The 13,383-nt window shown below is 36.7% G+C and overlaps 3 protein-coding genes across 3 annotated transcripts; all 3 read left to right on the top strand.

The window, feature by feature from the left end:
* The first annotated feature begins 237 nt into the window (after nucleotides 1-237).
* LOC111795475 lies at nucleotides 238-1,731 on the top strand. The gene is made up of 2 exons (XM_023677924.1): nucleotides 238-565; nucleotides 1,303-1,731. Exons 1-2 carry the CDS (start codon nucleotides 277-279, stop codon nucleotides 1,560-1,562), a joined length of 549 nt encoding a protein of 182 aa, XP_023533692.1. The 5' UTR covers nucleotides 238-276; the 3' UTR covers nucleotides 1,563-1,731.
* Nucleotides 1,732-2,590: 859 nt separating this feature from the next.
* On the top strand, nucleotides 2,591-5,649 carry LOC111795474 (calcium-dependent protein kinase 8-like). The gene is made up of 8 exons (XM_023677923.1): nucleotides 2,591-3,100; nucleotides 3,208-3,331; nucleotides 3,732-3,875; nucleotides 4,005-4,157; nucleotides 4,260-4,375; nucleotides 4,445-4,612; nucleotides 4,990-5,220; nucleotides 5,325-5,649. The coding sequence occupies exons 1-8, from the start codon at nucleotides 2,591-2,593 to the stop codon at nucleotides 5,472-5,474; spliced, it is 1,596 nt and encodes a 531-aa protein (XP_023533691.1). The 3' UTR covers nucleotides 5,475-5,649.
* A 1,757-nt stretch (nucleotides 5,650-7,406) lies between these two features.
* LOC111795407 (cinnamoyl-CoA reductase 1-like) lies at nucleotides 7,407-11,015 on the top strand. Its single transcript, XM_023677819.1, has 6 exons — nucleotides 7,407-7,593; nucleotides 7,769-7,938; nucleotides 8,898-9,089; nucleotides 9,663-9,825; nucleotides 10,023-10,209; nucleotides 10,642-11,015. The coding sequence occupies exons 1-6, from the start codon at nucleotides 7,473-7,475 to the stop codon at nucleotides 10,784-10,786; spliced, it is 978 nt and encodes a 325-aa protein (XP_023533587.1). The 5' UTR covers nucleotides 7,407-7,472; the 3' UTR covers nucleotides 10,787-11,015.
* Nucleotides 11,016-13,383: the final 2,368 nt, after the last annotated feature.

The following is a 13,383-nucleotide window of genomic DNA, read 5'->3' as shown; positions in this document are numbered from 1 at the left end:
TTAGCTTAATAATAGAAAAATAATTCCTTTGACCACAATTGTACAATCAAACTAATATTTTAGTAAGGGAGAATATTCCGTGTCCCTCATTCTGACGGAGGAATGTTCGTTACAAATCCTTGTCCCAGTTAACTAATATTCATTGTCCCAGGTGGCATCGAGGACAGCCGTATTCCAAACAAGACTAAGCTATACTGGTTGCCAAACACTGCCTCACATCAATAGTTCTTGAGCTTCTTCTAGGTAATGAAATAACATTATCCTGAAAGCGTTCCGATGCGGCTGTGGTTAATCAGCAGCTCTCAGATGCTTTCCCTTCACTCCCTCCTCAATCAAAACCATCGCCCGCCATTGTTAGCCACCAAGAAAAGCTCCCATGTTTTGAAGACAAAGAAATCTCACCCATTTCCTTCCCCTGCTTCTCGTCGCTGTATTGTGTGTTCAAAGGAGACCGACTCACAGCAGTTCGAGGTCGACCCAGACAAGGCCAGGCAGGCCCTTCAAGAGCTCGACCAGCAGCTTCAATCCTTCTCCAAAAAACGAGCCACCCCTCCCAAGAACAAAGGTAATCCCCCAACTTTTCAATCCTAATTCCAAGCAAAATTTGTTGTGCCACTTTTGGATTGAACCGATTAGATGCACATGGTCTTGATTGAATACTGTAATACTTTGAGGTAATGGGTATGATTAGTACCCGTGAAATCATCGAGGGTCGACTAATTAAGGGGTTGATCATAAGTTCATAAGTAATATGGATATGAAAGTTTATGCCATTACTAACATGGATATCTATAGAACATCCTGTTGGTGAATGAAAGTCCCACGTCTACTTATTTAGGGAATGATTATGGGTTTATAATCAAAGAATACTGTCTCCATTTGTATGAGGCCGCTCAAAGTGGACGATATCATACCATTGTGGAGAGTCGTGTTCATCTAACATGCTATCAGAGCTATGCCCTAAACTTAGCCATGCCGATAGAATCCTCAAATGTCGAACAAATGACTCTACAAAAAAAGGAGTCGCGGCTCCTCGAAGGCATAGTAAAAAAATGACCAAGACTCCGAAAGACAAGGAGTCGAGCCTCGATTAAGAGGAGGCGTACTTTGTTCGAGGGGAAGTGTTGGTGGATGAAAGTCCCACATCGGTCTTTTGGGGATTGGTACGACATTGAATCGTTACTCTAACTTGAAAGTTCTTGATTTATGGTAGCTTAGAGCAAGAAGGGTTGTTGGCATTGGTGTGTAAAGAAACTGTTCTTAAGCTGATTTGGAGTGTTTTTAAAAAAACAACTTTTGCAGTTGTTGAAGGCACAAAGCTTCCAAGAGATCAAATGAGAGGAGAAATGGCAGAACTTTCAGAGTCCTTTTTAGCAAACTCTGCTGTTGTTCTCTTCATCTTCTCCATTTTCTACAATGTGCTGTTCTATGCAGTCATAAAGCCCTCCATTGATACTCCACTGCCAAGCTTAATCAGTTCTGAGACACAATCCACTGAGCCACCAGTCTTGCAGCTGCTACCACCTTCATCTCTGTTCATATCCCCCTCACTTCTTACCTAAATCCTTTACCATTCAAGAAATTATATTACACAAATTTAAAATGGGTGCTGAATTGTACGAAGAAAAAGTTATGAACATATCAAACTTTTTATAATTTAGCTAGTTTTATTCTTAAATGAGAATTCTGTACATTTTTGTTATAGAAATTAAGTGGTTGTAATTAAATTCTTGTAATTTTATTACTGGCCACATAAAAAAAACGTAAAGAAAAAACTAATCTTAAATTACAAGAACAGTCATGATTCAATTCTCAAATTGTTTGGTTAAAATTAGACCGTGAATTACTCGAAAATAACATTTAGTTGACTTGTATATTCGATAAATTTATTTTTTGAAATGTAATGATTATAGTTATAATTTCTTACAAATTAAATTAGAAAAAAAAAAAAGGGAGTTTGTGGATTGAAAAGGAGGGAAGGAGGTGGGGGAGGGGGGAGAAGAGCCTCGTTTTGTCTTCCGTCTTCCGTCTTGGTTGAATCCAGGAAGGGAGGAGAGAAATTTTGGAGGAGAAAGGGAATTCTGAAACTCAAGCAATCAATCAACGCCTCATTCACGTTCTTGAGATTCATCTTTCTCCTTCAAATTTCAGATTCAAACGACTTTAATTTCTCCTCCCGGCCAACTTCTCCGGTTATTCCTCCCGACGTTGTCGCGATTCCTGAATTTCAACGGAAATTTCCAGGTCGGTTTTCTGATTTCTTGGCGATTTTTAGGTTTCAATGCGAATAAATTTTCTAGGCCTTTGTGATTGTTATGATCATGAATGGATATCTCTGTGTTAATTTCTCTTTTTTCTTTTTGTTTTTGATTCCTTGGAGTAAGTGCCTGCTTGATTCCGATTATGACATCTTGTGCGATTTTGGATTTGTGTTTAGATGAAATCATCGTATTGATTATCCATCTCAGATTCTCAGCTTGGTTCGTATTGTTTCTGAGAAAAGCTTTGGATCTTAACTTAATATATTTGTTTGATAGGGTTTGAAATCCATTAAAAGGTCGGAGCATTTGAACATTTCTGGATCTTGCCGATGGGTAATTGTTGTGCTACTCCTACTAACACTCCGGCTAAGCCTAAAGGTAGGCACAGGAAGAAGACTAATAAAGTTTCTAACAAGGATGGCAGGAACTATGTGAATGGTATTGGTAGCAAGCTTCAGGTGTTGAAAGATCCAACTGGTCATGACATTTTGGCTCATTATGATCTTGGTCGTGAGCTTGGCCGAGGTGAATTTGGTGTAACGTATTTATGCACGGATACTAATACAGGCGAAAAGTTTGCTTGTAAATCTATATCAAAGAAGAAACTTAGGACTGCTATTGATATTGAGGACGTGCGAAGAGAGGTTCAGATCATGAAGCTTTTGCCTGAGCATTCGAATATTGTTTCGCTGAAGGATACTTATGAGGACGATCAGGCAGTTCATATTGTGATGAAACTGTGCGAGGGCGGGGAGTTGTTTGACCGTATTGTTGCAAGGGGACATTACACAGAGCGTGCAGCGGCTGTTGTTATGCGGACAATCGTTGAAGTCGTTCAGGTGAAAAGAAAATGTTGATTAGCTTTTAAACATGTACTAATCTCTTGCCATATTTATGTTGATTTTGACACTTTTGTTCTAAGAAATACATGCATTTTATGTTATAGGTTTGTCATAAACATGGAGTGATGCATCGTGATCTCAAACCAGAGAATTTTCTTTTCGAAAATAAGAAGGAATCGTCCCCATTGAAGGCAATTGATTTTGGACTGTCTATCACTTTTAAACCAGGTATTATGGATTGTATTCAATTGACATGTGAGACTCATATGATAACCGCCTAAGTCCACTGCTAGCAGATATTGTCTTTTTCGGTTTTCCCTTTCGGGCTTCCCCTTCCAGACGCGTTTTAGAAACCTTAGAGGGGAAGCCTGAAAAGGAAAGCCTAAAGAGGACAATATCAGTGTGAGATCCCACATCGGTTTGAGAGAGAACGCAACCTTCTTTATAAGGGTGTGGAAACATCTTTCTAGAAGACGCATTTTAGAACCGTGTGGCAGAGGACGATATGTAATGAGTCAAAGTGGACAATATCTACTAGCGGTGTGCTTGGGCTGTTAGACATATTATCGTTTTGTTGTGCATTCTTGTTTTGTTTGTGTCATTAACATTAATGTTTCCATTTAATTAGGTGAACAATTCAATGAAATAGTAGGAAGTCCTTATTACATGGCCCCAGAGGTCCTGAAAAGGAACTATGGTCCAGAAGTTGATGTTTGGAGTGCCGGGGTTATCCTCTATATTTTACTCTGTGGCATCCCACCCTTTTGGGCAGGTTTGAATTTTGTTCTCTACAGCCACTTCATGCCTGGAAACAACAGTGAATCCATCCCACCATTAGTGTAGTTTTTGTTATTCTTTTTCAGATTTCCTCCTCATGAGTTGCATTCCAATTTTCATGTAGAAACTGAACAGGGTGTAGCACAGGCAATTATTCGCTCGGTCATTGATTTCAGGAGAGACCCATGGCCAAAAGTCTCTGAAAATGCGAAGGATCTTGTAAGAAAAATGCTCGATCCTGATCCCAGGCGACGCCTTACTGCCCAGGAAGTTCTAGGTATATTGTGCGTGCTGGTTTCACATGCATCATTCTGAGGTCTAGTTCTTGTAGTTCAGAATTTGCATACAATACCTGAAATATCACCATCGCTTTGTGCAGCCCACCCATGGTTACAAAATGCTAAGAGGGCTCCAAATGTTCCATTAGGCGAGACAGTGAAAGCAAGGCTCAAGCAATTTTCTGTCATGAACAAGTTCAAGAAACGAGCTCTAAGGGTAATCACAGAAGTTCTTGAATAGATTACTTGAGTTAACAATGACATTTCATTTGATTATCGTCCTTAGGTGATCGCCGAGCATTTGTCGGTGGAGGAAGTTGCTGGCATAAAGGAGGCATTCGATATGATGGACGTCGAGAAGAGGGGCAAGATAAATCTGGAGGAGCTGAAAAGTGGATTGCAAAAGCTTGGACAACATATTCCAGAAACAGATCTTCAGATACTAATGGAAGCTGTATGTACAATTCTCTGTTTTGTAGTACTTTAGTATCATCCTTCAATAAGTGTAGATATAGAGGCCAATGCTCTTTAGAAAGAAGTCGAAAAACGAAGCATGATTAGTCTTATCTTACGAAACTTGCACTTGTCAGTCTGTCCTGAGAAGTAGTGATCTGTGAGATCCCTCGTCGGATAGGGAAAAAGTATTCTTTGTAAGGGTGTGGAAACCTCTCCATAGCATACGCTTTTTAAAACTGTGAGGCTGATGGCGTTACGCGGACACTTTTAAAACCGTGAAGCTGACAACGATATGTAACGGGCCAAAGCGGACAATATCTGCTAGTGGTGGGCTTGAGCTAGACACAGTTACTGACTCAACTTTTGCTTGAACAGGCTGGAATGCATGATGACGGAACTCTAAACTACGGAGAGTTTGTTGCAGTTTCAATCCATCTCAGAAGAATGGCAAATGACGAGCACCTACATAAAGCTTTTGCATTCTTTGATCAAAATCAGAGTGGTTTCATCGAGATTGACGAGCTTCATGCTGTGCTAAACGATGAAGACGAAACGGATAGCGAGGATGTCATCAGTGCCATAATGCACGACGTTGACACCGATAAGGTCAGCATTGCCGTTGTGTTTCGAAATAGCTGAAACGATTTCAGCCCCTCCATAGATATTGATATAGATGTTCTTCCAACCCTTTTTTTGATTCTTGTTTGTAGGACGGGTGCATAAGCTATGAAGAATTTGTAGCGATGATGAAGGCGGGAACCGATTGGAGAAAAGCATCGAGACAATATTCACGAGAAAGATTCAACAATCTGAGCTTAAAGTTGTTCAGAGAAGGATCATTGAATCTTATTAGTAGCTAAGGTAGAGATGAAGGGTGTGAAAGGATGAACTCATTCAACTGATATTTGAAGAATGCAAGAAAGAATATACAAATATATTTATGTTGGGTTTTCTGCTATTCTTTTTTTATGGTAATTATTAATATTATTACACTATCATTTGATAATATCGAGAATTTCCCATTTTGAGCTTCCATTTGTGAAAGTAGAGAGAACACTTTCTGGGATCTTGTTGCCAACCTCCATTAATGACGACTTTCAAGTTCATAACCTTGTAGAGAGAAAGAAAGAGACATAAAAGTTCTTTCCTTATTTTCTGCAAACATGGCTTTGATGTTGAAATTCTTCTGTTCAAAAACAAAACATCACAGAAGAATTCTTTCATCATATATGTAGAGAGACAAATGTGTGAATTGTGATGATGAAGAATCATGATGATCGGATCTAAGTTTTAATTTGCAGTTGAATTGGTGTTTGTTCGAGTGTTATGATCAATGACAGAAAAAAAATGTGTAAAATTAGGCTTGATGAATCCAAAAACAGAGAGATTCATGGCAGGCTGCCACCGTCACGGCGGCCGCTACCAACTCTCGTCGCCCTTGCCTACTGTATATCAACCTTCACATTCTCGATCTCGAAGTTGGCATTCGAGCTATCGTTAGCGTAGCTGCCAGAAGTGGAGGTCTTGGCAACAATGAGACGAATGACGGCGATACATAACGGACCAAAGTAGACAATGTTTGTTAGCGGTGAGCTTGAGCTGTTACGAATAGTTTCATAGTCAAACACGAGGCGATTGTGAGATCCCACATTGGTTGCAAAGGAGAACGAAGCATTTCTCATCACGGTGTGGAAACCTCTCTCTAGCAGACGCATTTTAAAACAATGAGGTTGACGGCCATAGACCCTGAAACCTAAATTCCAAACCCTCCAACCTAGAAAACTCCAAATTCCAAACCCTAAATCTCGTAACTCTAAATCATAAAAATCCTATCAACTCTAAACCCTGAAACTTAAAAATGCTCCAAACCTAAAAAAATTCACCGCTTCGAAGTATTTCCAACCCTAAAAACCCCACAGCCTCGGTCCATGTGGTAGTTCATGTTGAGCTTTCTCATAGTTTTTTTCTCTATGTGGTAGTTCACATTGAGCGTTCACGTGTAGCATTAATTCCACTAACTAAAGTCAGTTTGAGAGGCTAAATTAATAAAAATATTCCTTATCTAATAAAAAGTTTTATTAATATTTTTCAACATTTTTTAAAAATTCAAAAACTATCATATTAAAAAATATATACATATATATATTTACGCAATTTTAGAGTAACATTAACATATTTAACTTTCTAAAAAAATTTAAAAAATTTATTATCGTTAATATATAAATAAAAAGATCACCATCTCGAATTTTTAATTTTTTTCTAAAAATTTATGAATATTTTTTTTTAGATAAAAGGTAAAATAATCCATTTATAAAAATTAAATTGAAGGGTTGAAAGGGAGTCCAACATATAGCTGTAGGTCTCCTCAATTATTTTATTTCAAATGATTAAACTGATAGGCCCTTATTTTTCTAACTTCATTTATTCCCGCTTTATAAATTATATCCTATAGTTTAATTTCTCAACAGAAAAATTAAATTCCATCTGAAATTTTTATATTTTTAATTTTGGTTAATAATTTAAAATATTTTTTACAAATATATTAAAAAAGAAAACAGATCAAATAAATTTTATTTTAATTTTTAAATTCATTCCAATAATTAGTATATATTTTATACAAGTTGAAAATTAAATAAAATGTAATGCTAAAAATTATAAAGAAAAAGAAAATTGTATAATAATTCTAACGCCTATGAAAAAAAATAAAAATAAAAGTTAAATTATAAATTTAATTTATTTATCGAAAATTAAAAAAAGAGCAAGTATATATATGGGGTTAACTGAAATCCCACGACTCCATCACTCTCATAATCAAGAAATAGAGAGAAGGTGTGCGCCAAAATCAAGAGAGGGAGAGAATGAGCGGCGGAGCAGCGAAGACTGTGTGCGTCACCGGCGCCTCTGGATACATAGCTTCTTGGATTGTGAAATTTCTTCTCCAACGTGGTTATACCGTCAAAGCCAGTGTTCGAGATCCAGGTTTCTCTCGTTTCTCTTAGTTTTGCTTCTTATTGTCGAATCTTTCTCATCCCCAACGAATGCATGTGGAAATTGACAACCTCTCTTGAGAATATTGTGTTCGGTAGTAATTTTATTGCATATTTCCTACTGTTTGCCGGCTTGTTTGTTGATTGGTTTTCGTTTTGTCCGATAGCTGATCCAATCAAAACTGCGCATCTTCTCGCACTGGATGGAGCTGCTGAGAGGCTTCATCTTTTTAAAGCCAACCTCCTAGAGGAAGGTTCCTTTGATTCTGCTGTTGAGGGCTGTGAAGGGGTTTTCCATACTGCTTCTCCCTTCTTTCACAATGTTTCAGATCCTCAGGTATTAATTATGGATTGAGGTTAGAAAATCTCAGAGTTATTGTATTGTGTTAGATATGTTTATGATAAACACTATGTTGATGATGAAGTCATTCACATATCATTGCGAGTAACACGATCACGAACAAAATGAAAGCACGCTTAGACATGCTTCGTATGTCCATGAAAAACTGGATTATGAGCTAGCTGAATGGATGACTTGTTACCACACAAGATACGAGGTGGAGAGGCACTATAAATATGTAAATCTTTGAGGATCTGTCGAGGCCAAAAGAGGTTTGCAGCCGTGCTTAGCTAGTGCACGGTATTTAGCCTCAGTAGAATCCCTAGAAACAGTGGATTGCTTCTTAGCAGCCCAAGAAATAGGATTAGTACCTAAAAAGATTACAAAACCTGGTGCATATTCTTCTGCCATTGCATTTTGTTATCCGAGTGTTTAGAACCTTGAGAACAGAAACTAGGCTCAAAATCAGGAGTAGAACTAGGAAAAGCAGTAGCTGCACAATTACTTTGCTTGATTATCAGTCGGTGGAACAAAAGAATCATCAGTAATATGAGGTTCAGATTGTATATGAGGTACGAATATAATACTAATTAATATTCATTTTAGTTGAGAGATGAAACCTCTTTGAAGAATGGTGGATTAACATATAGCAAGGGATTATCATCTTATGGAAGAACCCCCAATTTTTTTTTATTCATTATAGAAGCAAGAGGACTTTGATTATTGTTCAGTTACTCTTGTTGATTTCTGGTTCTAGAATCTGTTTAACTTTCACTTCTATGTGATTGTCTGGAACTCTGTTTCACTAATTTTAAGTTCATGGAAGATAGAACCAACAAATTTTAGCTAGTTTACAAGTTAGAAGTATATGCTAGTTTGGCTGCTCCTTAGTAATTATGAAATGTTCCGTGATGAAAAATGTAATTTTAGCCTTTTAATCATATAATTGTTTTCAGGCTGAACTTATTGATCCTGCATTGAAAGGAACACTGAATGTTCTTAATTCAGTTGCAAAAGCATCGTCTGTCAAGCGGGTTGTTTTGACATCTTCGATGGCTGCGGTTGCTTATAATCGACAGTCTCGTAATCCTGATACAGTAGTTGATGAAACTTGGTTTACTGATCCTGAGATTTGCAAGGAACTGAAGGTATCCGTTTCTTTCATTTTTCACGCTCCTAGCTTCCTTGGTATAAAGACACGCACAAAAAAAGAAAAAGTGAGCGTAGAAATGAGCATGGCTTGTTAAAATGCTAAAGCTTACTGTGCGAGGTCACACAATTATTTAAAACTTTCTTCAGAAATCATCTGTTGACTTGTGACAAAACTACACTTAAGGTACCATTTACTTTACTATTTCTTGTGATTATATGAGCTGTAAAGTAGATTGTATGTTGTATGGAATTTTGTGTGCCTTTCATCTTAGGATTGTCTTCTTAATGAATATAAAGAACATTGGTAATTTCAGGAAATTTGCTGAATGTTATGTTTTCACAAACTAATAAAATTGCCTGAAGACAGCAAAGAATGAAAAAGTATCCTGAGATGGTTAGATGTACTTATTCAGTTTTCTGGGCATGCGGATAGAGAAAGAGTAGCCCAACAAACGACTTGATGCATGCACGCTATTTAAAATTCAACATGCATCTTTAATTTCCTAGAACTTACTGAGTTATGATATCGAGTAGATAAATTATATCCTCTGTTTCCTTGTGGATTTCAGCTTTGGTATGTGCTGTCCAAAACTTTAGCTGAGGAGGCAGCATGGAATTTTGTAAGAGAGAAGGGAATTGACATGGTTACCATAAACCCTGCAATGGTTATCGGTCCATTATTGCAGCCAACATTGAATACTAGTGCAGAAGCTATTTTGAAATTAATATCTGGTACTTGTTTGGTTGTTCCACTCTCTATACTTCTCAAAACAATTTTCCTTTAACCATTTTCCTTTAACCGAGCTGTTTGTCTTTAAGGTCAAGTGCTTCGTAACAACGAACACATACATTGTGTTGGAGCTCGTCACGTAGTTTGAAAAAATGTCTCCTTGGTGCTTAATGCTTTACGTGGTTTTAATTTGAAGCAGGAGCAGAAACTTTTCCAAACTCCACATTTGGATGGGTTAATGTCAAAGATGTTGCAAATGCACACATTCTAGCCTATGAGATCCCATCAGCCAGTGGAAGATACTGTTTGGTGGAGAAAGTTATTCACCATTCAGGAATTGTCAAGATTTTACATGATCTCTACCCTTCATTGCGACTACCTGACAAGTAAGTCTTCCTCATCCACCCCTATCCCGAGCGACAATTAAAAAAAACGACAGTTTTCTAATTTTCAAAGCCTCGTTCCATGTCGAGGTTTCTTAATCTTAATTCCTTTCCAAATACTAATCATTTGCAAACTTCATTTCGTAGCTTTGGTTTTGATTTGTAGCATACATTTATCCTTAAGATTCTTTTAGCAATCCGGACAAAAGTAGGTTCTCTAACTTTTACTCTGAATGGAAGATCCTACAATTGTTTTTATAGTATTTCACCAACTATGAACCTTCAATCTACAAGTACTTTGCATAAACAAAAAATCTACCAAGTCCTTCATAATGTTGTAGCTGGTGAATCATAAAGCTGTACTTCAATCTTCATGAAGCTTCACATATTTATACTCGATTTCGACCGTGATTCAAGCTATATTTCCAACTGCAGGTGTGCTGATGACAAGCCGCAAGTACCGACATATCAGGTCTCGGTTGAGAAAGCAAAGGGCTTAGGCATTGAATTCATTCCTCTTGCGGAAAGCCTGAAGGAAACTGTTGAGAGCTTGAAGGAAAAGAAATTTATCAGCTTCTGAGCCTTTTGGTGTCTGAGAGGCATGAGATCACTATCTGGTCATTGTTGTCAGAAGCTAATTGTGTGAATCTTCTGGTTGAGGAAAAAAAAAAACGTAGAAACTAAGTGTGCACAAAAAATAAATGGTTTGTGTGAACCCATAAGCTTTACTCAATGAACTCTACGATCTTCTATTGGTCATTTTCTTGGGATATTTCCATATATCAAATTGAAGATAGTATTACTGCTCATCTTATTTGTTACTTCCTACTTTAATCTGTCTCCAACTTTCTGCTTCAACTTCTCCAAACTTGTTGATCAAATTTGGTCTCATCACTATGTATGTATATTTATATTGGAAGTGTATTTAGATATATGAGAAGAAATATGGTTTCACAATCACCAATATTTCCTCATCATTTTCAATAGAGAAAATTATTTTATTTCTCGACCACTTGAAATATTTATTTAATACACGATCAAATTAAGAAATAACCTAAATTCCTCTTAACAAGAGGCCGGATTCCAGGCATTGTTGAATGAATAAGACACTTGTTATCATAGCTTCATTAGTTCGTTCATACAATTTTAAAAATAGATCAACTACATTTTTCAAAAAAATCGGTCACCATAAGTGATAAGTGTATAGGTAGAGCTCTAGATTCGAGCACATTTGATAACAAAATGGACAAATTTTGGTATATATATCAAAGCATTACCAAAAGTGGCATGTCCAACAATGAAGCAATTTTCAAGAATCAAGTATCTCCTCGCCAACCACAACCCAAGTTGGTCTTCCCTAGATTGTCTTTGGAGATGCTCACCTTAGGTCATAAAGCTTGTGCTTAGATGCATTCACCAAGTCATTCAATGTTGAGTTTAAATCACTCTTTGGCCTTTCAGCTTAGTTTGAATATCTCATGTTCTCATCATTCAACCAAAATGAACGGATTTTTCTATGACATGACTGGCCGATATCGAATTTGCTTGCACGATATATAGACTCCGGTAGAATACCAGTACATCCTCGATCACCTCGGCTACGGAAACTCGGAACACATCACATTGTAATTTAATCAAACATATAAGATGATTGAGACACTCAACTTGGTTGGATAGTTCATTAGCTGACCACCTTCAAGCATGCTTGAATAGTTTCATGCTGAGCCAATGGAAATAAACGGCAGCATAAAGGATAGGTAATGTCAAGGGCACCAGGACACAGTAATACCTAGTAAAAAACAGGAAATACATTACAAATAGAGGTCTCATTGTTATCATATTAGTTCCCTTGAAATTGTGATAGTTTTGATTTAAGCAATCTTCTCAAGAGATCAAAGCCACTATCACCAAATCAAATTTCATTAAAATGCTCTTAGAACAAGTAATTGGCTTGCTTCAAAGGCATGCTAACATTCAGATTCGTACATACTCATTTCCTAATATGGATAACATCATATGAATGACCTAAAAAACGTATCCGTTCTTCATCCACTACCATCCCCCACCTTTTTCTTTCTTCTCCCTACCATTTATACTCGTTCCTATCTACCTCTCAATCTTCCACAATCCTTCATCTCTCAATCGCGTTCTCGCAGATCAAGTTTTGTTCAATTTGATTTCTTCAATTCAACCAATTAAAATGAGATTAAGATTGAATTTCAAATCCTGTTTTTTCTAACTAAACACCGAAAATCATTTCAAATCCTTCCAAATTCCAGGTTTCCACATCACAAATAAAGGAATTCTCCAAAATCAACAGAAAAACTTACCAGTCCTTCTGAATAGCAGATAAGAAGGCATTGTCCGAAGGCGAAAGAAGCTTAGAAATGATAGCGGCATAGAGAAATAGCAGAAGGAAAACGAAGCTGACGACGATGAACACAAATCCTTGCCACCGATAACCCGCTTCTTCTCTGGAAACGAACGATCTGATCGAACTCATCTCTTCCAACGCCCACATTGGATCCAACGGCGGAAGTAAAGAGCATTCTAGCAGAAAGACAAAACAGATAATGGGCCTTGACGACCCATTAGGCCCACTGAGAGTCTGTTTCAAAAAGCCCAAATATCGGCCCATCAACATACCAAAGCCCACGGTTCTGATTGCACACCCATGGCCCTGGCCCAATATATTTTCCTAATAACGTAAAACAATATTGTAATATTTCGTTTAATTGTTTGTTTTTCTTTCCAAAATTAATTTTATTTTATTATTCAACTTACAAAATATTTCTTTTAATTCTTTTTATGTAAAAAAAAAAACATAATTATTTTGGTTTCATTATATTCATGTATTGTTGTTTATTTTATAAACATGGTTAAAAACTTAAATTTATTTTATTTTTAATGGAACTAAACATATAAAATATATATATATATATATATATATATATATATATATTTAACGTGAAAAAATATTTTTTATTATTATAATGTCGCGTCAAAATTTATTCAAATTATTATATTAATTTTTTTTAAGCTAAAATAAAATATATTTCGAATAGTTGTCACTCCTTTTCAATAATAAAGAGGAAAAAAAAACCATAATAATAATAAAAGGCTTAGCCTAGCTGACTTGTCGTTCTCGGCTCCGCGTTTCATGTCTAAACTTTCAAA

Source organism: Cucurbita pepo, chromosome LG05, assembly GCF_002806865.2.
Source record: "Cucurbita pepo subsp. pepo cultivar mu-cu-16 chromosome LG05, ASM280686v2, whole genome shotgun sequence".
NCBI lineage: Eukaryota > Viridiplantae > Streptophyta > Magnoliopsida > Cucurbitales > Cucurbitaceae > Cucurbita > Cucurbita pepo.
The sequence above is the reverse complement of the archived record's forward strand: the minus strand, read 5'-3'. Positions and strand labels throughout refer to the sequence as shown.